Here is a 27,454-nt window from a genome sequence, read left to right as displayed (position 1 = left end):
AGTGGATTTTGAGTCTGAAATTCAAACAAACCGAAGTTTAAAAAAATCCACTCCATCATCTTGTTTAATTAGACTCCTATGGTTATTAAATGTTTACTCAAACTCCTCAAGAGAGGATTAACTCAAACCATAACACTAAAAGCATTACTCTGCTATTCTGGCATGATTTCATAGCTTGCTTTTTGCTTACCGTATTGTAGAGTTTATCAAACTCTGCATACCGTCGAAAGACAAACCACTCATTTCTGCCAACAGAGACCAACACCTTGTAAACCTGTAGGAACAAGGACAGTGTTATTGCCCACAAAGCTTAGTAAAACTTCTCAGGTTTAATCTTGTGGTGGAAGTAAGGGCAGGTTGATAAATTTATTGCATAAATGCACTTATCAAACTTATCTTATAGCTAAGTGACACAGACATCCACAGAAATTATTAAAAGAACAACTAAAAGAATCTGGTACTTTGCAGAGAATTTTTTAAACACCAGGTAAGCAAAAACTAACACCAAAATTGATTTAGTGAAGTTTCATAAATCAGTTAATATCCAAAAAGAATACCTGGCCATCAGGTAGTGAACTATTAAAATTTAGTATGAAATTTGTTAACAGTTTGATAATCCATAATAAAGACAAATATTAAATAATCAAAGCATTTATAAATACTGAAGACTGCCTTCACCAAAACCTGAAGAGAAAGTACATATAAAGAGAAAATACATATGGAAGGTACAAAGATAACTGTTCATTTTAACACCTGGAATACAGAAGAATCCTGGCTGATGGCACAGTTGTTCAGGGAGGAAGAAGTGGTGCTGAGGCTGAAATACAGCCTATAAACATAATACACTGCACTGCGATGAAGGGAGGTACAGAGGAACCTGCTGCACACTTTCAGGCCTTTCAAAGGCCATGTCACAGAGGATTTCAGTAACTAGACAGACTGTCAGTCCTTGGATTCATGAATCTGGTTGGCAGCTGTGTGTCCAGCAGGCTTCTCCCGTCTCTCAGCAATTAGCTGTCTTCACTTCTCTACTTTCTTGTACTTCAGAAGGAACTCGGCTATTCCTTCAGCAAAGCAGATGGGCACAGCAAGGAAATGAGCGCAGAGCACCCCTAATTCCCAACGCAGACTACTGGACCAATGCCCCAGTCTCCATTCTGCCCCACAGCAGCACCTTGGCTCTCTCTAACTCCCACAGTGGAAGTGGCAGCCACCACCATCAGTTCCTCAGCCTGAGGGCTGCAGTCAGGCTGTGCTAACTGCCTACATAAGCTGTTCTCAGTTCCTGGCCCTGGGGAACACAGGAAGCTGGATGGAAGCATCCAGCAGAATGCTGATGAGATCTTCTAAGAAAACGCACTTTGCCTCATACTGCTAAACAACTGTTAGCATAAAACCTACCCACTCCCCTTCTAGAGCCTCCCTACACTGTAGACAGCAAAAGCTTCAGCTGCAAAACTTAAGCATTGTCCTTGTGAACTGGGTCTCTTTTACAGCAATCAAATCCTGCAAGCAATGTTCAAACATAAAACACCTCTGCTCCCCATGACTGCACGGCACTTCAATGCCAACACACTTGAGCAGAGGGCCAGTGTAGCTGGGCAGATGCACAGATAGCAGAGTGCACAGGCAAGCATAACTCAGGATATGAGATGATATCCACCTCCTTGGCAACTGCTAAATTTAAACAGTTTTGTTCTCAGAGTAGCTGTAGAACAATGACACAATCAACATTTTTTACACGAGAGCATAAAAAAACCTGTATGAGGTCATCAGTTCACACCACTAAGAAAGCTCTTTCACAGCCCAACAAAGGAACAGCTGCAAGTCCAACAGTTATGAACACACTAAGTGGTAAGAAAACACACAATATCCACTAAGAATCTGGTAAAACCTAAAACCATGACATGTCAGAGTTGTCTTACTACTCTCAGTTACACCTATGTAATGATTAGAGAGATGTGCAATGCTTATTTCTAGAAAGGTAGAAGGGAGAAATCTAGACTTACTTAAATAATAACCTTTTTAAGTCTAACTATTCCTAACTCCAGTATTGGTCGTAGAAAACTCCTATGCATCACAACTCATATTATGTGGGTAAAAACCACAAAGCTTTCAGAAAAATTAAAAGGAAGAAGAATAAACAGAATTCTGAAAACATCACCATAAAATGTCTTCCTAGATACAGACAGGACAGGATCCTGCTATTTCTGGATGGAATAGATTTTCTTCATGAAAGAAGTCACTGAAATTAAAAGACTTCAACTCTGTGGTAGCTCATGCTCCTGGATTAAATGCGTGATTTTTATTAAACAAAGAAAAATTAAAAGGTAGGATGCTTTCCAATTTTGACAGAGCAATCATTGAGAAAGTAAGGAAACTATTTATTGTCAACAAATAAAAAAAAAAAGAAAAACAACTCCCAATTTCCACAGGGCTGGGGATTAATATTATACATCACAGGTCTGAGACAAAGTTTTCAGATTTAATCAGACAAACAGCACCCTTGAAAGAGATTTTTTAATAAGCCTATATATGATCTGAGTATAAAGGGAGATGAGAACAGGTCAGAAGAAAAAATTAAGCCTCAGACATCAAACAGCATAGGGATAAAAGTGAGAAACCCAAAAAAAAAGCTATTTGTCAAAACAGGCAAAAGAATGACCTAATATGCAGCAAGGGCAGAAAGCAATTAATATAGGCTAGATATGGTCCAAACCAAGGAAATATTTTACTCCTTTCATAGAGGAAGTGAATGCTGAATCTTCAGAATAATAAGGGACAGCAAACTAGTGTGAATTTACATAGAGGCTGGAAGCAAAAATGGTTCCTCGCCAGAGCACCCAAAAAATGCAAACATGCAATCATTTGAAAAAAGAAAAAAAAATTGGTAGTAAATTTATCAAAAGTATGCAGTATTTAACAAAACCAAATCAAATATTGAATAAAAGGTCATGAAAATGCTCAGGAGGTATGAGAAGTTTACTTCCAGAGACAAACCTGAAAAACTCATTTAATTATCAGAATGACACCTGCTCAGAGACATGATTGTTTTTAAAAATGCTTTACCAGAGTAAGTGTGACGGGAAAAAGTAGAGCTAGACAAGCTAAGTTGCACATACTTGTCTTGTTTCCATGCCAGCATTAAGTAAGCCATTGAAAGGTTTGAGCTGAAAATCAGTTTCTGTTCACACCAGTAAGACTCTAGAAGCATCTCAGAAGCAGCAGTGAGCAATTTTGCTCTGTGAGCAATGGTAAGGTGAAGACTACACAGTCACCTGAAATCCTTCCTAGCCTTTATCACTCGGACCTTTCTTTTCAGCCCAAGTGAAAACCCTTCTTACTGCTCTTTACAGAAATGGCACTAGTGTGGCCATCACAAGAGACAGTTATACCTACCACAAATTTGCTAAGAGCTGCTTCCCCCCTGCAGCCCTTTCTCACTCCCTGTCAAAGTACTGATGGGATCCTGTCATTACACACAGCTACTGAACAGGGGACACAGTAACAGCACTGACACATGCTGGAATTCACAGTTTCTACCATGAAGTTTAGTATGACCCTCACTTCTGTTATCAAATCCTAAAATATATGTGATAATATTTGAAAGCTTGGTTGTGAAAGCACTTCTTGTCAAGCTGCTAATTACTCTCTGGCACAGAAAGCAGAAGACAGCAAGACAAAGTGTACCTCTGCACAGTGTAATCTAGGCTGGATTCTTTCCCCCCTCCTCTCTCTGCCCCCCATTTCTGATGTTTCGTACTGCTTTCCCAAGGGCATGCCCAAAGAAAGTGCCTTTACACTGCCCAGGCTGTCTCACACACCTTTAGGTAAAATGACCAGGATGCCACAACATTAGTAGATGCTCAATGTACCACACTGGCATATTTCAACTGCAGAACTGCCAGCACTGAGGCAACAAAACAAAACAGAACTGTTCTGCTCAAGTTTAGACTTTCACAAAGGTTTTTCCGCTCACCTGAGTTTCACATGAATGCAGAGGTTTAAGGAATTAGTAAAGTTCTCTTTCATTTAAGGTTCCCTTCACTGGCACACTTCTTCCCTAAGCTACATCTTGACACACTTCTAGAATCAAAGAGCACTGTTCTTCTCCGAGGAAGGGAGGTGAAGAGGAAAAGGAGACAACATAACTCCTAGTAAAACATCATTTTGTTCTATTCTTCAGACAGCAACTCCATATTGTTTCCACAGTGTTTGCATTCCTCATCTGAAGAGTGACTAACTTACTCAAAGAAAAAAAAAACTCTTAGAGGAAGTTGCACAAGAGCAATGAAACAGCCTGAGCCTTCTAAAGGAAGTATTTTGATCTTGTCCTTTAGGGTTATATAGAAGCAAAACAAAAATCCAAACCACACCACTTTATTTTTCAGTATGCAATGCAAAGAATTTCCCAGACAACAGGAAGACTTCACAACCAGAAAGTCAAACTAGGAGGTAAAGAAAGGAAGAGGGAGAGAAACGACAAGAAGTGGAAATGGGAACAGGATAGGAAAAAACTCATACGCATTAGAATCAGAAACAGGAAGGAAGACAGAAAAAAAGGTTTTGAAAAAATTTGATGGTTTATATCTTTTTTTTTCATTTTACACAAAAAAATTACAGTAGTATAATTGGAAATCTGTGAAAGAATGGATGTTAAAACAAACAAAGCCCCACAAAGTGCCAAATTCACACTTGATCCCTTTACAAAATGAATGTCTTCATGAAAAATAATGTAGAATGCCAAAAATGGTACCAGAATGTTTTCTCTGTACTTGGATACTAAAATATTTTATACAAGCAAATGCAGCTATTTGGGGTAAACACTATAAAATATTTACAAGATTTAAAATATTTCCTTGCTCACAAGGAAAGAAAAGCAGAGGAAAAGAAAGCAGCACTGCTAGGCACCAATAGCCTATGCCTTTGCCCACAGTGCTTAGTCTCTTAAATACTTACAGTAAATCTCTTTTTCTTCTCTCTGTGTTCATCAGAGCTGGGAATGCTAACGCTTGGACAGCTCTCTTTGAGATCCATTGTATGTTTCTTGTGACAAATTCGTTACAGGACCCTGCTCTGGGTGTTGCAATCAGGAGGTCTCGTCAACAGTACTGGTCCAAGATCCGCAGTTTTTCTTGAGAAAATCTGAATTCCATCATGTTATCTTAAAGTGAACATAAAAGGAAAATTTAAGCACAGAAGCTCTTAACTCACATTGTTGAAAACCTGTGTGACAAGAACTTTTGCTGGCAGGAAATGCACATTAATATGTACATATAAAGCCACAATCATGGCTATTTTGTAAACATTCATGCTTGTAGTTCTTTGTTGTTTCACTGAAATCACTCACATTCTCCAAAGACACAAGTGCATCCAAAAACTCACTGAGTTGTGTAGACATACTGGAAACAGATTTGGGTCCACTACAGAGAATACCTTGTAGGAACAAAGGGCATGAAGAAATAATTGAAGATGACAACCTCGTACCAGACATCTGAGAAATGCCACCAGCTTGTACATTCAGAACAACTTATTTCAATACCAAAGGTTTTCAACTGCATGAATCTCTTACCAGAGGGCACTTAAGATTTGTCAGAATATGCTGAGCGCATTTAAATGTCATATCAGAGATTAAAGACGACATGAGAAAAACTGATTTTTCTTGCGAATTTTAGAGAGGGACACAGGCAGCATCATGTGTCTGTCTGAATATTTATCTTCTCTGCCCCTCCTTCCCCTTACTGGGCATACTTTGTGTTTGGCAGAACACAGGGTGGAAGGTCACCCTTTCCCTTCAGTGGAATGGTTAAGTTTCCTTGCAGAATTGAGAAGGGCACAACACAAGAGACCGAGTATAAAGCCATCACAAAGGCAGAAAGCTTAGTGTCAAGGAGATGCCTCTTCACTCGCAGAAGGACAGCATCCTCCACACCTGCCCTGAGCGTAAGCACACTATTTACTGAACCCCACTGATAACAACAGGAACTTCAGTGGTGCGTAGGAGCAGCCAAAATTCATGGCTACAAAATTAATGGCTGCATACCTACAACCCTCTGGGCCTGCACAGCACAGCCATCTAAACTGCTTGACCGAATGCAGCACAGCTTTAGAACAAGATGTGCCTGATCAACTTACAAACATGAGAAAAATGGTCTAGAAAGAGGGAGACCTCAGTTCTCTTCAAAATAGCCAGAGGAAAAAGAAGCGCCCAGTACAACACTAACTTGCTATTTTCTTAAAATGGGAGTATAAAAGTGAACTCTATATTTCATATAAGAAATTTCCAAAAAGCACAAACTAATCCCATGCAATTCTGCTATTAGAGAGACACCCATATTTATGTTGGCACAAAGGCTAAAGCTCCTGGAATCCAGTGAAAAGATTTGTTCTTGATACCCAACTAGCTCAGTCAGTCAACTCACTATTTTTCTTGCTCTCAAAAGCCAGATCATCAAACTTCATGATGTTATTTCTCTTTTGCCACTTAAAATGAAATTAATTTTCAAAGCTCTGTCTAATGACTTGAACAAAAAGGAATGTTTACGACCACTAAAATCACAGCAAAGTGAAAGATCATCCATACTGCAAGATATTCAAAAATTATTTTTAGCTACATCTACATTTACCTTGATTGTTCCCTATTTCACCAATTAAGTAATTACAGTGTTGAGCAGGGTTGAGCTTCTCCCCTATCTTTATTTGACTAGGACACAGTTCAACACAGTTACACAGACCATGGGTTTCAAATTGGTTTCTCATTTCCTTTGGAAAGCTACTGTTAAATGCTTTGTTACAAGGCAAACCTTCCACAATTTTATACCAGCATGAGATCAACAGCGTTCTTCTCCCATTGCCAAATACTAAAATTTAGATGTAAAGGTTAACTGAGCTCTTCTCCATCATAAGAGGTCCACTAAAACAGTCAACAGGCACCACTTCCAGTAAGTGCTTCACTAAGCTTAGACTTTACTAAGCACTTGTGTCAATCTTTATCTACTTCAGGAACTGAGCATAAGCCCCTGTGTTTTATCTGTTTTACTGCTCATCACAGAAAAACAAGTAAAGCTTTAAAATGGATTAGGTGTTCCCTGATTAATATCACTCACTGTCCTTCTCCTTTGTAAACCAACATTTGCTACAAAGGTTTCCAAATGCCTGTACTCATTTTCACAATACAGGCTGTATTTCTCTCATCCTTTCCGTTTTTTAGTATCAGTTTTAAATGTCAGTACAAGAGCCGTATGGATTAAAAGCTGTAGTCTTGGAAGACTGAGTTTTATTTCAGATCTGAAGTTGAAAGATCTCTGAAAAACAAAAGGAGGAAGTGTCAACCAGATTAATTCAGGAAGAGTTTATTCATCTTACTGGGGAGAAGAAGAATAAATCATCTGAGAAACCAAAACTGTAATGTTCACATTTCGTTCTTTATGCTGCCTGGAAGATCACTGGCTGTGATTATTTTCATTCCCTAAGGCATCTCCTTGGAGCCGTGCCTGGGTCACCAACACTAAGCTGAACTGACAAACTTGGAAGAACTGCATTTTCACTTTGCCACTAAGCTCCAGTGGATCAGAGCTTTCTTTCAATTTCTATTTGCCTTGAGCATATCAGCTCTTGAGAGCTTCTTACATCTGAACTGTAGGTCTGACTACAGAAATAGGGACAGACTTGCCTTAATCTTTACCCTGCTGCAGTTAGGAACACAGCTGTGGTTTAAATCGCAGGTAAAATCACTAATGCTGTGATAACTGCATGAAGTAACAATGGAGAGAAAACAGTAGAGACATTTTTAACCACAGCTTCAAAAGTGGAAATTGCAGCATTTTGAAGGATGCCAGGTATGAGTGAGTTTAACAGACACTGTCAGCAGAGAAATCTCTACCTCTGGTTACAGCACTTCCTGGAACTAAAAATGAGCAGCCCCTTGGCTCAACTTTGATAACAGACCAAAGGGGAAGGGAATTCAGAAAACCACATACCAAAGTAAGTCTCCTCAAATCAAACTTGGCCACCAGTGAAAGACATAGGTAATGCAGATAACTTGTAAAACAGATTAATGCTGAGACCAGTGTTGTCCAGAAACAGCTAAAACTTATGGAGGCTTATGGAGGCCTGGAACAGGAGAAAGCACAGAAAAAGTTATCGTAGATCAGAAGTCACCAGTCCTCCTGGCACAGTTTCAAGCCTGTCAACAGTTACACTGTCCATTCTCTCCATGAGGGCTGTCAAAAAGCCAGCAGTATTTTCACTGTTTCCTGCAGGAAGCCACAACAACATCAATTTTCAGGCTGACCCTTGCCTGCAGTAAAGCAGAGACATGAACAGAGAAAACCACCAAAAGACTCTCCCTGCAAGCACGTTTGGAGGAATCACCAGGATCCATATCCATTGGAACAGCATATAGGCACTCCTCTGTACACTAACCATCTGCCCTGAAGGACTTCATTTGGGACTGAGCTATCATTAAAGCAGCTGCTGTGACTCCAATTACAGAGGGAACATGCATATAAAGAAACTGAAAGCAAGGCACAGGAGGCACTTCTATTCTTCGCTATAAACACTAACCTATTTCTTCTAATTTTAGAGAAAGTATCAACTTTGGCATGCTTTTCATCACTTCCTCAGTCTTCTCCACAAATGCACTGATAATGGCTCAACATATCACTGGGCCTTACACAATCTTGTAGAAAACCCAGAAAGTCAACTTTTTCTCAACCTCTCTATGAAGAAATAGTGTCCCATTCTTGTTACCAGACAGCCAGCTGACACACAGGAAATAGGAGACAAGATAGTCAGAATCCAGTGCAACAGAAATACAGGATGAGGGAACTGAACATGAAGTCAAATACTTCATAAAAAGTCAAAAGGAAAACACAGATTGCTAATCTCTAAAGAGAGAGGGATGACAAGAAACTGTTCAATAACAAGGTTCTGGAGGAAAACAGGTTTCATTCACAATACATCCTTTTAAATATCACACTACTATACAATTTTTAATACAGTAACACTAGACACCAGGGTAGACCTCTAATGAGACTTCACCTGAATTAAAAAAACAGAGCACTAACCAAAATACTCCAGTCAATCCCTGGCTTTTCTCCATGCTCTCTTCTAAGTACAATTTGAGAAAGTTGAGAATTCAGCCACTAGTATAAAGGAAAAAGCCTGCTCCCTGTTTACACATCCACCCACTACCTAGCAGTTTTAAAAATTTCTAGTAGCACCACTCCTCTGCAGCAACATGGGCAAAGTCCAATTCAACTGAATCTTTTTACTTGGAGGAAAGGACTGCAAGTGAAGTGAAAATGCAACCAAAGGAATGAAATAAGTAATTACCCTCTTTTTGTCTCTATCAAATTTACTTTGGAGAAGTCAGGCAAACATTACCTTCCCACGACTATACTGCACCCAAGAATATCCCTTCTGCCCCACCTCCCAAAAGAAACTCCAGTAAATTACTCTTAACTGGCATATAACAAGATTTGTGGCTTGGATTAGACCTATTTGCATTCATATTTACTACATGACAGAACACAGGTTCACTACTGTGGTAAGCAAACCTTGATTAATAAAACAGGTCTTCAGAACAAATACTGCCAGTAAGACGCAGTTGTCTTTTAATCCTGAACACATCTCCATAATAATTTCAACTTTAGCCTGTGTCCATAGTATCCATAAGGATTGCTATTGTGTCTCAGACAGTACAACTTACACAAACAACAGAGTATATTTAAAAAATCCCGTTTGCATTCCACTTGCTACCTGCACATTTCTTGGTGTGCTTTCTCAGTCTGCCTATACACCAGGTCCAATTAAATTTTAAATGTATATGCCTAAGGACAGCACAGCTCAGGAGTTGCAGCAACAGCACCATAAACTACTTTGAAGAGCTCTTACAGACAGCTGACAGCAGCCACCTGCAACATAGTCAGCTCTACATAAGAGGGCAGTCAGACTTCAGTAAACACCAAGCAAGCAAATCCAGCCTCATTTTACCCCTCTGGATGAAAATTAAACGAGAGAACACCACATTTCAATTCCAGATATACTGGACATGCTCTTACATGACCTTCAACAGAAGTCACCAACTGTTCTCCCTTGGTTTCACTACATAAATACAGAATTCCAGTCTGTTTAAGATGGACATTACTGCTAATGCATTGAACATGAAAAGCATTCCAGGATTTTATGTACTGTAATCAGCAAAAGGGTAAAATCCATATAACAGAATATAGCTAGATAATAACATAATTAAATATACAAATCTAAATCACAGGCCACAACCCAGAAATCACACTTTTCAAAGTCTGTGCTTTACATAATTGTTGGCTGCCTAGAATCATAAAGCTATTAGATAATGAAAAGGCAACAACTTAAAACACTGGAATATAAAAAGCAAGCAGGAGAAAGACCCTTTAGCAATATACAAACTGCATGTCCAGCTCACCACCAGTTGATTCATCATGTTACGTCAATGCAACCACAGCAAGTATTCTACATCCATTCTTCAGGTACAGTTTACAGACTCCCACAGGTGAGAGCATATACTGAACTCTCACGTATTTCTGTACTGCACAGAGAATGAGTAGGTTCAGTTCATAAGGATTCACAGAGTAGTGGCTTATGTACAAAAAACAGAATTTGGTGCAACAGCGTCAGATGTGGTGAGGTTGTAATTTACATCACAGGTGGGAATTTGAGGCTGGAAAGCAATTTTAACACATTATGTTGTTGTTATTATTATTATGTTATATTATCATGTAACCCCTAGTGCCTACCTCTTCAGCTTTGGCAAGGTTTTTAAAATAATCAGTACTTCTCACTGACACGGGCAAGTCAATTGTGCTGCATTTCTGATCTAAACAAGGATCTCAAAGTATCTTTTAAGAAATAGGTCAGTTTTCCAGCTTTATGTTATAAGAAATATCACGCATGGAGACTACCTTAACAACAATGAACTTTCCAAAATGCTTTCCAAAAGCTAGAACAATTTTCCCTGAAATTTAAAGTATCTTAAAGCCTTCAGGAAAATACTCCTCCATATGCACCTTCTGTTTTTACCATTAGTTCATATTACAGTTATTGAAGAGACTGATGTGCAGGTGAAGGAAAAAAAAAAGGTTAGAACTATATTTAGACACTGAGGCTGAAACAACACTAATGTTAGGAGAATCCAAAATAGAATACCATCAACCCTTAAAAATACAGTCTCATTCTGTGTGTGTCTATAAAACCACTTGGAATGTCTGAAAGAAGTTATAAACAAACCTGAGCTACAAGGACACTGCAGCAAGCAATATTGTCAGAAATCTTCAGTGCAGGAAGAACCATAAGGGCATTCAGGTGACACTTCTGTGCTGTGATGAAATGCACTACCCCCATAACAACGCATCCTAAGTTTAGTGGGGAATAAGAAAGGCGCATTCCATCCTACAAAACTACTGCACGTTCAGAAGCAGCAGTTACACCTTTATGAGCTGCTAGAGGAGGAAAACTCACATAAACACACACATATACACACACACAAAAAAGTACAACCTGTCAAAAGAGCTTTAGCCGTAATACTTCACAACAGCCTTTTAATTAACCGCCACAAAATTAAATTCCTCAAGGGTACCTGAATCTCGACAAACCAGCGTTGCCTAAGATGCTTCAGTACTGCTCTTCCGAAACAGCAGCACGTCCTGGCTGCGAACCACCCGGAGAAGAACGAGAGCGACCGCGCAGAGGCCGCGCCGGTCCCCTCGCCGGTACCGCGGACCCGCACCCACTGCTCCTGCTCCTGCCGCCCTTCCCCTTCCTCCTCCTCCTCCTCACCGGCGCAGCCACCGGCTTCACCGCGCCGCGAGGACCTCGGGAACGAAACCAAGCTTCTCTCGCCTTCACCCCAGCAACTATTTCTGGGCTCCTCGACTTCTAGGAAGCTGAGGCGCTCCTCCGGTTCCCGGCGCAGCGCCCGCCGCTGCCCGGCGCGGCCATCGCCCGCCCCCGCAGCACAGCGCGCCCGGGGCTCGGCGGCCAGGGAAAGGGAAAGGCGGCTCCGCCCGGGCGCGGAGGGCGGCCGCCCTCTCTCCCTCCCTCCCTCCTCCTCCTTCTCTTCTCCCCTCCCTCCCTCCGTCCTTCCCTGCCTGCCGCCCCTCCCCTGCCGCGGCGCCAGGCTGCCCGCCCGCCCGCGCAGCCCTCCGCGGAGCCCAGAGCCCGGCTCGCCCCGGGCTGTGGGACGGGCCGGGCCGGGAGATCCTCTCCCCCTCCCGCCCTATATATACATATGTATCTACATAGCCACACTAAAATAAACAACTTTTAAAACCATGTTTTGTTTTAGGGACAAGTTTTTACTTCCCTAATCCCAAGGCTTCAGTCCCCTCTCCCCTCCTCAACCCCTAGGGAGATGCTCCTGCTTCTGCTGGGCGGCTCCCCACAGAAACTCTGGAAAAACAGCAACGCTCTGGTAAAAATAACTTTAAAACACCCCTGCGCACACGAGGGGTTTCACTTTAACTCTTCAGTGCGTCCAGGGGTGCCCACAATCCACCGGCAAGGCCGTCATTAAACCAACCAGCCGCTGTAATGACAGCTCTGTTCTGAGAGAAGGGAGGGGAGTATGGGCAGGAGCAATAACACAAGGAAAATGAGATAGGTTTGTATGAGATCTAGCACTATTTCGGGAACTATTTCTGCAACCTCTAAAATTTCAGGGGTAAGTTTCAATACACCCACTAAAATTCAACAGGACGTCTTTAAAATGATATGTAACTTGCGAAGTTTTCCTGAGCAAATTGAGGCCATAAAACAGTTATAAAAATATAAATTATAGCGGAGGGAAAAAAGCTCCTTTAATGACAGTATCCCTCCTTTATTTTGTTAACGAGATCTAAAAGTGTGAGACAAACAGGAGTTAGCACAGATTCTGTTTAACAGAAAAGACCACCACACCCATTAAGTTACAGCCTCGTGTACTGAGGGTCTGTTATGCTTTCAAACATTCAGAGAAGCCTTAAGAGGCGCGAGTATCTTATGCAAATGGTTACACTCAGGAGGAGTTAAAAGCCTATGCCATTTTAGCTTCCTCCCTATAAATACCTGAAATGTTTCTTGGGATTTCAACGGCCATGTAAAGAATGAGCAATTGTGAAAATACTGCAGCCCACTGCACTGTATTACCAATGTAACACACGGGTGTCCCCAAAACCCCGCAGGCTGTCATGAGTAACCTGCTGTTCTATTGATTATGGAGAAGCCCCACTTTCTACAGGCCTGCCTTCACCAGACTTGTATTTGGGCCTGACAGGACATGACAGCTCATTTCAACAGTCACAGGTATTGGCAAGTATCTGGCAAGCAGCAATTCAGGAGATTATGACAGTGCTGCTGCAGAAGTATTCCTGCATAATACTACACTCATGTGTCAGGCACAGACAGTCATCCAAGCATTCTCCAAAAACAAATCAGAGAAGCAGTCTGGCAGTTTTTAAAATACGTCAGTGTTTGGATTAGTGTGTTGTAACTGTGTCCACATAAGCTACAAGTCAACTGGATCACAAACTTCCACTTCAGTAAAGTCCACACACAGGAAGAAATGAGGAATTTTCCCATTCTAACCTGCCCATTCCTGATTTTGGAGTTTTGTGGTTTTGGATAGGTACTGCTAGAGATTGAGACTTGGCATTGCAGCTACAGCCTTCTCTTGCTCCTTCCAGTCTGGAAAGGTATTTGCCTCTGCATTCATGGAGAGGTTTAAAAAGGCTTTGTTAGGTCTTCTTGTGGTGAGCCCCAGACCAGAATGCTTCTGAACTTCAGTCAGGTAGAATAACTCACTGACAAATAATTTAGTCAGGTAATCTGTATTCAAGAGCTATTTTACTTAGCAATTGTTGAGCAGTGTTCTGCTTCTGTCTGGTTGATAGTTTTCAGTTAATCATTCACTTGTAAAGACATAAGTTAAATAGAGCTATTGGACTGATTTACAGTATAGCCTCAACCCAGGTAAGGTGAGAAGATGACCCTGACTTGGAGATAATTTAACTCTGTCTCCCTGTCCACACAGTCTAAACCCTAAACCTTTGACTAAAGAGCAGCTATTTGCCCTTCCTCACACTGAAAATCCCTCTGAAGACTGGGCTGTTGAGTGGTTAATTTTATGCAGTTCCTCTCCCTATTCTGGCATAGGTAAATTAGAGATTAGCAACATGGTACATATCCTTAAATTGTAATTTGCCTGAATGAATTCCACAGCATATTCATCTAGCTAGTGCACCATACTATACAAAAGACTGTTAAGGTCCTAAAATTTAAATAAATTGTAATTTACAGATTTGCTTGATGAGCTTTTAAAGGCTAATACTCTAATGTCAGGGTGGATACCTGATGGTTAACTGCATAGCACACAGAGAAATACACAGAACTCAGCTTGCCTTTTAGTGAAGTTAAAGGTCAGCATTCACTCTGACATTTTTGTCCCCTTGCATTCCCCATTTATGTTGTCTGGGCTGTAACACAGAGAGAGAATCTCATTTCCACTGATTTGCAGTACTTTGTTTCTAAGAAATGTTACAAATCCATGTTGTGTGCTGCCATCCCAACTATTTTAAACCTTTGCTCGAGGAATATCAGTGACTGGGTGGTGGGCATGGAAAATACAAGAAAACAGAAGAGAAATTAAGGACCCATCTCAAGCCACTGCAAATGCAAGAGGTCACAGAAATGCAGAGCACCTTTAACATGTTTCTCCAAGCCCAGGAAGAGCAGGTAACAACAATATGAACTATTCAGTTCTGTTTTTACTGAAAATGTCTTTAAATTAGTATGAAAACATTGTCCCTGACCAAAGATCAAGTCTCATTTTATAACCTCAAGAGAACTATACGGGAAAAAAAAAAAAACAAACAAACCCAAAAAACCCAAAAACAGAGCATAAAGAAACATTTTAAGACAAAGACAAGCAGGAATACAGATGACTTGTTTAAATGGAGCCAGGATTTTTGCTAGTGAATACTGTTCCATATGAATATACCATGGAACTTTTGTATACATTCAAATATTCACACAAAAAGCATAGCCCAGACAGCTTGACAAGCATAGTCCAAGAATTTTAGTTACTTCTAAAACACAGCAGGTCATTGAGCAACAAAATCATTACTTCCCTATCAGCTCCAAACATTAACACCACAGCTCTCCATTTCAGTTCTTGCATCTTCAAAGGAATATCTTATCCTATCTTGGTTAACACCAAGCTTTGTATCCTACTCCTCACACTCAGGAAAACAACCTCCTTGCCCCAGAACAAACTGTAAATAGTCAAGAGGTTTGAACACTAAGATGAGATGGTGTTTGGAATTAAAACTTCTGTGGCAGTATCTTGCCAACTGTTAACTCCAGTTAGAACAAATGTGTCTGTTTAAAACCCTCCAAACACGATACAGTAACAGATATGAAGAGATCTTTTAAATAATTATTGTTAGCCCTGGGCTCAGACTTCATTCAGGAAACAACTCATGGCCACTGTAGTTGTCATCACATGTGCCAATTGTTTTAATCAAAGAACCCAAGTGCCAGCAGGCTGTACCCACCTGCACAGCACTGAGCAGCCTGAGGACGTGGCCCTTTGGCTGCAATGGATGGGCCTCACAATGACACAGGAACAGCAACTCTAGGCAAATATTGTCTACCGGCTGCCACAAAGACCCCATAAATGTATGAAGACAGATATGTACTTGCCCTGTTCTATGAGTTACTCTCACAATGCTTTCCAGCCTCTTGTTTGGCAGCTAATTAGGCTATGCTCCTACCCTGCCATCTGATTAGAAACAGAAGAGATTTGGGCACGGGCCAGTTGGGACCTGGCATTCAGCCCTGCAAATTGTGGCACCCAAGAGTTGTGTACTGGAGAAAACAGTGTCCTGTTAGGCTCACTGGGCTCATGAGATTACCAGAAAACACAGGCTACCATGGACAACATCAAATAAGATAAGACACTGGGTGGGAAAGTGAACTAGCTGAAAGCCTGAGAGTTAAAACTGGAAGAAATGCCAGCTGGGTAAGATTTAAAGCTCACAATGCAGGTGCAAGCAACAGTATCACCAGGTAACTGTTCTTTACCAAAGCTGGTTTTGTAACACTTAATGAATGTATGCATATTGATAGGTTTCATTTAACTCATTTTCATGGTTGCATGCCTGTGCTTATTAGAGGAGTCTGAGTAATGGTTCAGCTTTACATGAGCTGCACAGAGGAAATGGTTTTTTCCCTACTTTCTTTTTGTATGCTAGATCAGCTACAGAATATCTTCGTATGACAGTCTTTCAATTTGAAGGAATGAAATGAATACTTAAAAGATTGATTCATTGCAAACATATACTTCAACCCCTTCTCCCAAGCAAACTAACCAACCTACCAGAAACTACCACAAGCCTCCTAAACACAGCTGAAAGATTTAGTATTGTCTTTTGATAAAGCATAAGAACTTGGCAAGTAAAAGGAGGCTTCATCCATAGTGACATAGTGAACTACCAGTTTTCCAGCACTCCAGACACAAAGATGATGATCCATGAATATTACAAGAAGAATGTCCTGGAGCTCAGAGGTTAATGAATATGAAAAGCATGATCTGCAACAACACTACATGGGCTCTCCCCCAGCATAGCAAACACCACAAATCAAAGTGATGGGAAACTATAGAAAAAAAGTAATACACTGCATCATTTAATGATCAGAGTGTGTATAACATGAACCAGAAAAATGACAGCAGCACCACATCAAAGAAATTCTTCACAGAAGCTCAGAAGAAAACTGGTTTAAATCAACTGAAGCATATACTAAAAAGGAATGCTAGTACACAAGCAAGCATTCTGCCAATAGCATAAACGAACAATGACATTTCAAAGTAAAAAAGCAATTATCAGGCAGTGAAATACCATATCTGCAATTTCAATACATGAATCTCTGTATTCCTGATTTCATCCTCTTCAAGTACTTCCCTCATGCACACACCAAAATGTATTATTGTTACTCTATATGGAGTACTTTTTCTCAGGTTAGTTTCACTTTTTTCAGTGATTAGTTTCTAAAAATTACTTAGCATGTAAGGCATTTAAAGTGAATGGTGAGTTCGTGCACATGAACTGTCTGACTGAAACCCTGCTGTTTACATCCTGTTCACTTATCACTCCAATAGCAGGCAGGGTTCCACCAGGAGACATAATCCAACCATAGCTGTGTCCTTAGGAGAAGCACAATTATCAGAGGGCACATGGCCCCTATCTCCTTTTGCCCTGCAGCTGCCTTCAGCCACTGCAAGTGTGCCCAAGTGAAATCTCCACGAACTGGTTCAGCTGCCAGAAGAAGAACAGTGTGAATGCTGAGTTCCTGATAGCCTAGTTTACCTTAGTTATCAGTTATCTCAGAGACCCAAGCTTGCTTACATGGAAGCACAAAAGATTTACATGGGTTCCATGAATACAAAGACAAAAGAAGCACATTGGACCTGGCTCACCACCAAGTCCTACAAGGGTGAATACATGGAAAACAAAAGGGAATATACAGATAACAAAAGGATAAGATACCCAGATGCTTTATAGGCATGTAGCAACACATGTGCTTGACATGTCACATATGCAGCTTATTGGTACATGCTGACATGTTCTGAGAGTATCAACAGACTTGCATAAAACACAGTAATAAATTACTGCACTGGTAAACACTGTGAAGCTGAAGTTATAAAATACAGCCCATGAAGTATAAATTATCAAAAAACCCTCCCAGCTGACAGCACTGTATGACCTGCATTTTGCTCTCAACAAAGACTCTTTGGAATTCCATTTATAAATACAGTTCTATAAAATAGGTCAAGTCTGAGTGAGATCAGAAGATCTGAGTGATTTGTGCAGGAAGGTATACCAAAGCTAAGTATAAAAAGAAAACATCTCTCTAAGTGGTAATTCTGTATGGATGTTTCTTATTTCAGCCTTCTGAATCCCAGCTACAGCACGTTCTGCTAGAATTGCAAATACAGGCTGGGGTGAACAAACATGCTTTGGTAAACAAGTTCTCTGGCACACAATGTTTTGTAGGTGGGGTCTACCCAGAATGTCAAGAGTTCTTCCTCAAATTGTAGAGATGAGCAAGAACACAAGGACCCCGTTTGCATTTTCAAGCTATTTACTGGTATTCTAGTCAAAAGAAACTGAACCAAGGGCTTTGGTTTGGAGTGTGTATGTCCACTCACAAAAGGGTCATAGGCTTTTTCCAAAAAAAAAAGCATTTTAAAGGCAGCCTAAGATCTACAGAATAGGCCAGATTTGTTTTTGCCATTCTATTAATACTTCCAACAAACTGTTTATGGCAAAAGACATGTGAATTCTGCTAAAGCAGTGTTATGCACCAGCTTTTTTCAGAGTAGAAAAAAGGTAGCAACAATAAAAAAAAAACCAAAAAAACCCAAAAACAAACAAACAAAAAAAAAAAAACACAAAAAAAACTTACCAAAGCAGGAAGATGTATCTTAAAATCCAAAAAAGGACACAGATTTAAGACAAATGTTTCAAGAGTTTATTATTTGCTTACTTGTTCATCTAGTCATTCCCCAGGTTTGCCAGATTCATAACCCTATTCCCAACACACAGAGAAGATGTACATTCATCTACTAGCTACAGAGTCTGATTTTTGTTCTCCAAGAACATTTTCATTTTCACATTTTCTGTCTTGGGAACTATGGGTCAGTGTTTGAAGGTACATTTGAGTCTGAACTTTTAAGTGAGTTTCAGAAAGGATTTATATAAAGATATATCAGCAATATTTTACTTAAAGATGCATATGGTCCTCTTATACCAGGTAAAACCAATACAACAAGAAATAGGTACAGATCAACTTCTGGACTCCACTAAACTCATTTTTTATTTAACTTATATTTCTTTTTATAATATGGATATCTAGCAGAAGCCAGGTAATGGAATATTGTAAATCTAAGTATAGAGCATAAGCAACAATGAAATAAATTCATCTAATCTCAATACTAATTCAAGACCACTGTTACATTTTGCAGCTTTAAAAAGGAACATGGCAGTATTTAATATTTGAGGTCAACAATTTTTTGATGTTAGGTGTTGTGGTGTTGCAGGGTAGGGACCACACAGAAGAAGGCAAGATATTGTAGGTTACAGCATAGAACTTCACTACTAGGTAGGAGAAATTATCACAAAATTGTATCTACTGACATTTAGCTTTTATGTACATACAGCCATTTTAAAAGGAACAGTAAAAATCAGATTATTTTAAAGATACAGTATTTTCTTGAAGTCATAGTTCAAATTATTGAAATGTTTCATAAGAAAATGTTTCTGCACATAATCCAAGCTACTCTTGGATGTATCAAAAGCAAGTCTAATTCCAACTACAGTTTTCTCCAACAATGCTGTACAAATTAAAGTAGCTTTTGTAGATGACAGCACAATTCTAAGTTTGCACAAGAACACAGAAGAGCAAAATGTCTTAGTTTTCTAATTACATGGCAATCTTTGTGTCAACCTGGTTCATTAAATGTTTTTATAAATCTTTGAATTGAAGAAAGAAATTTGTTCTGGAAAGAAGATAAAAGATTTTTAAAGCCATGAGAACTCAAGATGTACATCTCCTGCACTGAAGCTCTTGATAAATAGATTGTTACTGCATTGGTATTAAAATATTGGATAGGTGTGGAATCAGTATAACATTCAAGAAGCTACCAACAATCAACCTCTGTTTGCATGCAATTGCAGTAGCAATGAGGATCTCCTAACTGGAATGTGCAGCATGCTAGTGGATGCTAATAGGAGCAGTGTTTGAGGAGGGTACTAATATCTCTCCCTCTTGGATGGTCTGAAGCACATCCCATGCAAGCACTCAAAAATCTCTCCATGTCACAGCAGCTCTGTTTCCCCTCAGGTCTGGGATGAGTCAGTAGCAGTTTGCTACACCAAATTGCTTCCGATTCAAATGTACTTTTCATTTATTTAAAAAGTGTTGCGGTAACAGCCCTTCAAAATACCCACTTGAGAAATAATGTTTCATTGTTCACCTTATGTAACTGTGGTTCTCCCAGGCCTACGCTGCTCTTTTTTTTGATTTGTTTGTCACCAACTTATGCCTTCCCGAAAGCAGCTGTTGCCACACCAGAACCTCAGGGAACCTCAGACCCTGCCTGCTGCTGCGGTCACCTCCCCTAGGGAGCCTGGGGTGCCGGGAAATGTCCAGCCAAGGGGTCCTCACCACACACCTCTGTTAAAATAAAGTTGGGATAATTGTGGACATTTTCATCCTTCATCCATCTACCTCCCCTGATTGATGTAGAAGCGAGTCCAAAGTCAGAAAATACAACCACTGTTTATTTCTCACTCTTACAGGAATGATGACTAATTTTGAGAAGAGAAATGAAGAAGTAATCAGGATTTTTTTTTAATTCACAGTAAGGAGGTTGGCTGTTTCTACTGCTGACTCCCATTTCCAGCATTCCTATATGCATAATTGCTAAATTAGGTTTTTCATATGCACTTTATTGCATGCACTGTGAACTGTCCTGGTTTCAGCTGGGATAGAGTTCATCTTCTTTCTATTAGTTGGTATAGTGTTGTGTTTTGGGTTCAGTATGAGAACAGTGTTGATAACACATTGATGTTTTAGTTGTTGCTAAGCAGTGTTTACCCTACATCAAGGGCTTCTGAGGTTCCCATCCTCTGCCACTGAGCAGGTGTACACGAATCTGGGAGGGATCACAGCTGGGACAGCTGACCTGAACTGGCCAAAGGGATATTCCATACATTAGAACATCATACTCAGCATACAAACTGGGGGCGTGGGCCAGGAGCCACCAATCCCTGCTCAGGGATGGGTTGGGCATCAGGGCATGGTGAACAATTCTGTTCTTTCTCTTGGGTTTTATTCTTCTCTTTCAATTTTCTCCTTTTTTCACCATTACTTAATTTCAATTCTTAAACTTTTCTCACCTCAGGCCATGGGTTGTACCTTTATCGAGTTCTCCTCTGCATCCCACCAGGACAGGGAGAGTGAGCAAGGGGCTGGTTGCCACCTGGGGTTAAACCATAACATGAACCTGCACAGTTAAACTTGCACCGCATTTTCAAATCTGGTTTATGGGAAGGATGTCCCAAGTCACACAAGTCAGAGCAATTAATGGAATAAACAATAGGCAGTAGAACTTCTATCAACTAACGAAAGGACCAGTGGCTGAGTGAGACAAAAAGTGAACAAATAAAACATCAAACACCAAAGAAAAAGACATTTTTGACGTTTCACATAAAAGAAAATTTGAAAGCATTAATATGCCTACCATGGTGGACAGGAAGAGCCAAACTATACTTGTATGGCCGCTAGAATTGTGGAAGTATGAAAACAAGATGTTGGGATTACTTGTTTAATTTACATGGGATTATATTCCGTTTTGTTTTATCATGGATCCAGGAAAGTTGAGAGGGGAGACCATGACTTCCTGTAGTGTCTGGAAGGAGAGAGGAAAACATGCAGAACTCACACTCCTTTTCTTTATAACTACAATAATAATTATTATCTTGAGATTTTCTTGTGTAAAGAAAGAAACCACCCAACAAAAAACCCCAAACAAATTTGGGGGGGGGAGGGGGCGGGGGGGGGGGAAAGAAATTTACTACAAAAGTAAGTAAATTGGATACTAACAAACTATTATTACAGAGAATAACTGTTAGTATCTTCTGAACACATAAATTGTGGAATTTGTCTTATAATTTATCCAGATAATTTTCTTTTCCAAGTGTGGCAGCACATGTCACAGCTTTAATTCAGAGGAAGTGCCAAACTGACGGGCTTCCCACAGCAGGGTGGGTGCCTTTTCCACTCACCCTGGATGAGAAAGAAGTCAATGGTAAGCCTTTAGCATCACTGGTGTTACCAAGGGTGAACATCCAAAGGTTCAGTTGTCTCTTGGGAGTGGAATGCAGTACAACATTCCCCATTCAAAACAGGAAGGGGAGGCATTTCAGTTAATTGCTGAGGTCACCCATGTCAAGCTGATGGAGTGGTTCAGTTAAAATGTTCTACTGTCATTGGTGTAATGAGCCAAGGAAATAAATTCATGGTTGGAAGAGTCTGGATCCAACATCTGACCTTTGTAAAGGATCAACAACTTGTGAAACTGAATCTGGACCATCCCACAAATGGGCTGAGCTTACAGACCAGAAATGGAGACTAGATGATCTTTAAGGTCCCTTCCAATCTAAACCATTCTGTTATTCTGTAAGTCTGAAAGGATACACTCTCCTTAGGTTTTAAATTAATGTTTGCCACTATAGTAGATGACAGACAACAAGCACAATGACAGTCGGCAGAATCTGAAGCTTTGCAAAAACAAGCCATTTGCACTGACAGGGCTAATCAGTTTAAACAACAACAAAGCCATTAAAAACCACCTACCAGCACCAGGGTTATTTGTTTCATATCTCAAATCTACATATCAAACAGCTAGCAACTTAGAAGTAAAACCAAAGAGCCTGAACTGGGAATCTACAATCATGTGGTATCTCAACAGTCACATGGCATAAGGAGCAAAGACCTGTGAATTGACAGCACTTTAGTTAAAGTTTAAACTTATTTTATTCAAAATCAGATTTTTTTTTTTAATTTAAAAAAGGCAGTGGATTCTTTAGATTTGTTTCTAGACAAATGGAAAGCAACCAGTTCAGAAGAAAAGTTGACTAAATGTCATTAAATGGGAGGTGGGGGAGCCCAAGAATGTAGCAAAGAGAATGTGAACACAACAGGCGCTGAGGGGACACAAGAAAGAAGCAGAAATTCCTCTACAAAACAATACAACACGATAATCTGTGCTTGTGCCCTGTAAAAATAAACAAAAACAGCACAAGATTTATTTGTCAAGACAGGCACAGAATATGAAAACACAGTCAAATTGCTAGCAATAAATATAAAATCTGCAGAAGTACATAGTTATGAAAATCAGCATGGTTAAGGTAGAATTATAATGAAAAAAAAAAAAAAAGACTAGCAACAAAAGAAATCTTTATTATCAATATGTTTATAGCTTAAGAGCAAGAAAAACCTTCTGGCCCTACACAGAGAAAAGCTGATGAGAGATGACACCCAGAAGACCATCATGTCTAGGACATCAGTCTTCACCACGGAGGTCAAATGCAAGCAGTGATTGGCATAAATAATAATAATGACAGGAAAGATTTCAGGAGGAATGGGAGAGAGACAGAGAATGTGAGTGAAGTGTGTTCACATCTGCACAATGGAAAAAAAACCAAACAAGTAAACAAACCAAAGCAACAAAAACAACAGGTAAGAATATTAAAGACCAGTGAGTCAGTTTAACTTCAAATTCCTGGGGAAAACAATCCAAAACAGATCAATTAGCAGCACCTGGAAGATAATCCTAAGTAAGAGCCAAAAGAGATTTGTTAAATCACATTGCTAACTTCCTCTGACAGCCTTCCAGAGAGGTAGGATAGGAATCACAGATGTCACACCTTCCCTTCAGAAAAGCTTTGAAACTGTCTGGAGATATTTTAACAACTGGGTTACAGAAGCAGGAAGAATAAATATTAGTTCTGGATGTGAGAAACAAAGGTTAAATATATCATCATCAGGACAAAGTAGTGGTCTGGAAGAATGGAGTGAAATGTAGCAGATTATATGCAAGATATTGCCCAAGGGCAGCAAATGCCTAATATGGAAATACAGGATGGGAAACAAGGCCTCAGACTACAGCACAAAGACAAATGTCATGCTGTTCTAAGCAAATATTGCTGTGAGATATAAAATAAAAGTGGGAAGCCTGAGTATGCTCTCCTGAACTCAGAAAAGTCCTACTTCACTCTGTTTTTATCTGAATTCCTAGGACATGGTGGTCCTACCTGTGTAGGTCTAGGGAACAGAAATAAGAATGAAAACTGGTCTAGAAAATGTGACTTATGGGAAAGTGGGATGGACAAGCTAGTGTGGGGTGGGGGGAACCCATTTGAGAGGTGCCTAGTACCTTGTAAGACTACTTCAAAGAGAAGGGAATTGTCTCTTCAAGACAAGTCCTAATGAGCTTAAAATGAGCACAGAAAGGTTCAGGTTAATAAGCACTGGAGGAGGGGTGACAAGAATATGAAAAACTGTCGGAAGGCTAGTGAATCAATGGAAGAGATTTCACCAGGAAAGCGCTTTACAAACAGCCAAAGCAAACACTTCTTCATAAAACAGGCTGCCTCTCTGGGGCAGAGACCACCTGAGACTGAGACCTTATGGCTGGGAGCAATGGTTGAAGAATGCCATGGTAGCAAACCAGAAGTGAGGGGAGGAAAAAGTGGTTTAGAAACACAGAGAAAGTCACTGAGGGAAGTCAGGTGACAGGAAGGAAGCTGGGAAAAACAAAGATGAAAAAAGAGACTGCCATTTGCAGGGAGAGTAATTTCAGAGGTGTGTTATACTTTTATAAGCAATGACTTATGAGGCTGCACCTGAAGTCATGAGAAGAGACAGGCTCCAGGTGCTTGGATCTACTTTTGCTGCTGTTTTTGTTTCAATGTCCACCTCAGCAAATAATGCAGTACAAGAAAAGCATATCCACACAGAGAAAGTCAGTTGATGCTGAAGATGCAGCACCCACATGACCCATGTTGGCGTGGCAGGTTGTCTGTTTTGCTTCAACCCAGCTTTATCCTGGTCCTGTGCCTGGTTCAGTGCCAAGAGCACGCTGGAAGAACATCTTCCAATCCTATTTCATCTGAAAGGAATCCAGCTCATGTTCCCCAAGATCCCCCAGCAGAGTGAACCACAAGGGATTACTCCAAAAGCATGCTCCTGAACTGAACTTCTACTGTAACAGAGACTCATCTGAAGCCAAGCCAGAGGAATCCAGGGACCAACTGTGACATCCATGTGGCAGAGACCAAAGCAGGACACACCAGCCATAGCAGACCAGAACAATAGTGCTTTCCTCCACTGTTACTTTGATCTAAATGCTTTGCAGCAACAAGCATGACTGGAGTGACAATGCTCACTCTCTAGACACCAGGCACTGACTGATTTGAGACAACATATTGACAATTTAAACTGACATCTGATGTGACATATGGACATCTTTGGTAGGTCTGTAAATACACTAGAACAACTATCACAATATTTTAACCTAGCTATTGCATTTGCTTTAATATAACATTGCTAATAATCTGTCTTATTTTTCTTACTTTCATTTCTTTAAATGAGGACCTGTGTCTAGGGACTTTCTGACTCATAAATTAAAACAGCAAAGCCAAAACAGAGGGCCAAGCACCCAAGTCATCAATCTTTTCCAGCTGCCGAGTCATAGAGCAGTAACCAAGACAAAGAATGTTCCAGTTTCTCCTTGTCACTTCCTAATATCAACATATTTTCATTTCATGAACTTTCTTTTTCTAAAGAAGTGTCAAATTGTGCATGTCTGTGTGTGTCCCTGTTTAGATTCTGAGCTGCAAGGCTGTCCTCTGTTCCTTATGCTCTGCAGCTTCTGAAATATTCAGTCCCTTCAGATTTCTTCTCAAGGACTGTTTTGTTTCTTACTCTGTGCACATCACAAATCCAGCATGGTTCCCTTAATAATTATCCGGGATTTGACTGGGTGGTTGATGATAAAATTTCTTTCAGGTCATTCCAAGTGATGTTCCTATATAAAACAGTAAACTGATTTGTGCACACATTGACAAGTTTGCAGCTTAATTGTGGAGTAAAACCCTGTAAATGTTATGAGATTCCTCCTTCTACCTCTATTTCCATTCTTTATAAATAAACCCACATTTTATGTGTAAAAATTCATAAACAATCTCAGCTAATATCAACAAATACAATTAAAGCATTTGCAGAGAAATTCAAGATACCTTTTAATACATGAGAGAAGCTACAGAAATCTGGTTTTATTCCCAAGTAATTAAACAAGGGGATAAATGGCTGAGGGCATAAACCATAAGAATATCTTAACTGAGGATCTGAGCCAGCTCGTGTTGCAGAGCTGTGTTTGCGAGACAGGCATTATTTACACATTCTGGTGAAGTACTCCACAGATTCAACATTTTAAGGCGGTTTATGAATTTCTAATGTCAATTCACATAAAATGTGCTTAAACGGCCAGATGCTATGACCAAAGCTAAATGAGTCATAAATCTGAAGTTCATCTGAACTGGTGAGGTTAAGTTAAGCTTCTAGTTTAAATGTACATTGCCTTGGATGTGTAAATTAACATCCAAGCAGCAAAATTTACTTTTAATTGGCTTGGACCATAGATGAACTCTTTCCTTTTTAGTCTGCCTTCTGATTTTAATTGGGTAGAAAGCTACTGTAAATATTTTCTTCTTTCTCACCCCTTCTTCCCAAGGTTTTTTATAAACAAGTGAGGTATTGTTTAGCTGCTATGCTCTAGACCCCACACCCCAAAGCAAAACAGAGAAAAAGTATGTGTTCAGATTGCTACAGAGCAGGATTTTATATATTTTTGGATCACATACCAGCAAACAACTTGCCTTCCTCCAAACAAACCGATCAGTGCAACTTATAGTGTCTTTTTAGCTTTGCTTCTCATCATCTGTAAGGAGAGAAGAGTAGGCTTGGAAACTTCGGCAAAGGAACCTAAACAGATTTGCTCAGCAGTCTCCAAGTCTCTGGTCAACAGCTCTGTGCTGTTCAAAGCCCAAGTACAAGTGCATCACTGTTCTCTCATTTAAATGTAGAATAATTCTAGGATTCATGGCAATGCCAGCTTAAACTTAGCTCTAAAGAAACCCTTTGTTTTCAAATAAATCAATGCCTGGTTTTAGATAATTCTATAAAGAATCCTATTCATCCACCACATAACCTGTTAGTTAACATGAAAAGAGCACCAAAGAGGCAGCCAACCTCCTAAAAATTCTGAAGAAAAGTGAAGTTAAACCAATCTATCTGGCATATGCCTTTAGAGTTACATATAATGTGTGTGTACACACACAAGATGTAAAACCTCATTGCAAACAGCACTGTTCATTCTTGATGCAAACACTTTACACCAAGACAGCTGAAATTTTTGTAGCACACATTCTCTTACCAGAGCACAGTAATTTTCTGGTTTTCTGTCACTGCTCAAAGTGCCACATTATTTTCAAGGGACACAACTAAGGGACAGTTTTGGGTTTCCCTGACAGAGAAACTCCATCTGTTTATTATCAAACACAACAAATAGTTTCTTAACAAAGGCTGATTGGGCAGGGTGAAATTTAGAAATTAAAATATTAAAATGCTGTTTTTTCACTAGTCTGAAAAATACATGACCCCTTTTAAAGAGCAATTGATGAAAACAAGATAATTATTTACAAGATATTTACCATGAGTACTGGGAGATTAAATTAACAGCATTACATTTATTGCTTAAATGAAAGAGGAGGGTCTACTATTTGAAAAAAAAAAAAAGAAAAAAATAATCAGG

General features: G+C 39.9%; 1 protein-coding gene across 5 annotated transcripts in view; it reads right to left on the bottom strand.

The window, feature by feature from the left end:
* SGK3 (serum/glucocorticoid regulated kinase family member 3) overlaps positions 1 to 27,454 on the bottom strand; it is a 56,421-nt gene that overhangs the window by 22,349 nt on the left and 6,618 nt on the right. Inside the window, exons 1-3 of one of the 5 annotated variants that reach the window (XM_021555603.4) lie at positions 11,818 to 12,066; positions 4,960 to 5,164; positions 191 to 274 (exon numbers count right to left, since the gene is read on the bottom strand). In XM_021555603.4, the coding sequence (XP_021411278.1) occupies positions 191 to 274; positions 4,960 to 5,037 (162 nt within the window). In that variant the 5' untranslated portion in view covers positions 5,038 to 5,164; positions 11,818 to 12,066. The other 4 variants (XM_021555604.4, XM_085572162.1, XM_021555601.4 and 1 more) reach the window with 4 other exon arrangements.

Source organism: Lonchura striata, chromosome 2, assembly GCF_050655825.1.
Source record: "Lonchura striata isolate lonStrDom1 chromosome 2, ASM5065582v1, whole genome shotgun sequence".
NCBI lineage: Eukaryota > Metazoa > Chordata > Aves > Passeriformes > Estrildidae > Lonchura > Lonchura striata.
The sequence above is the reverse complement of the archived record's forward strand: the minus strand, read 5'-3'. Positions and strand labels throughout refer to the sequence as shown.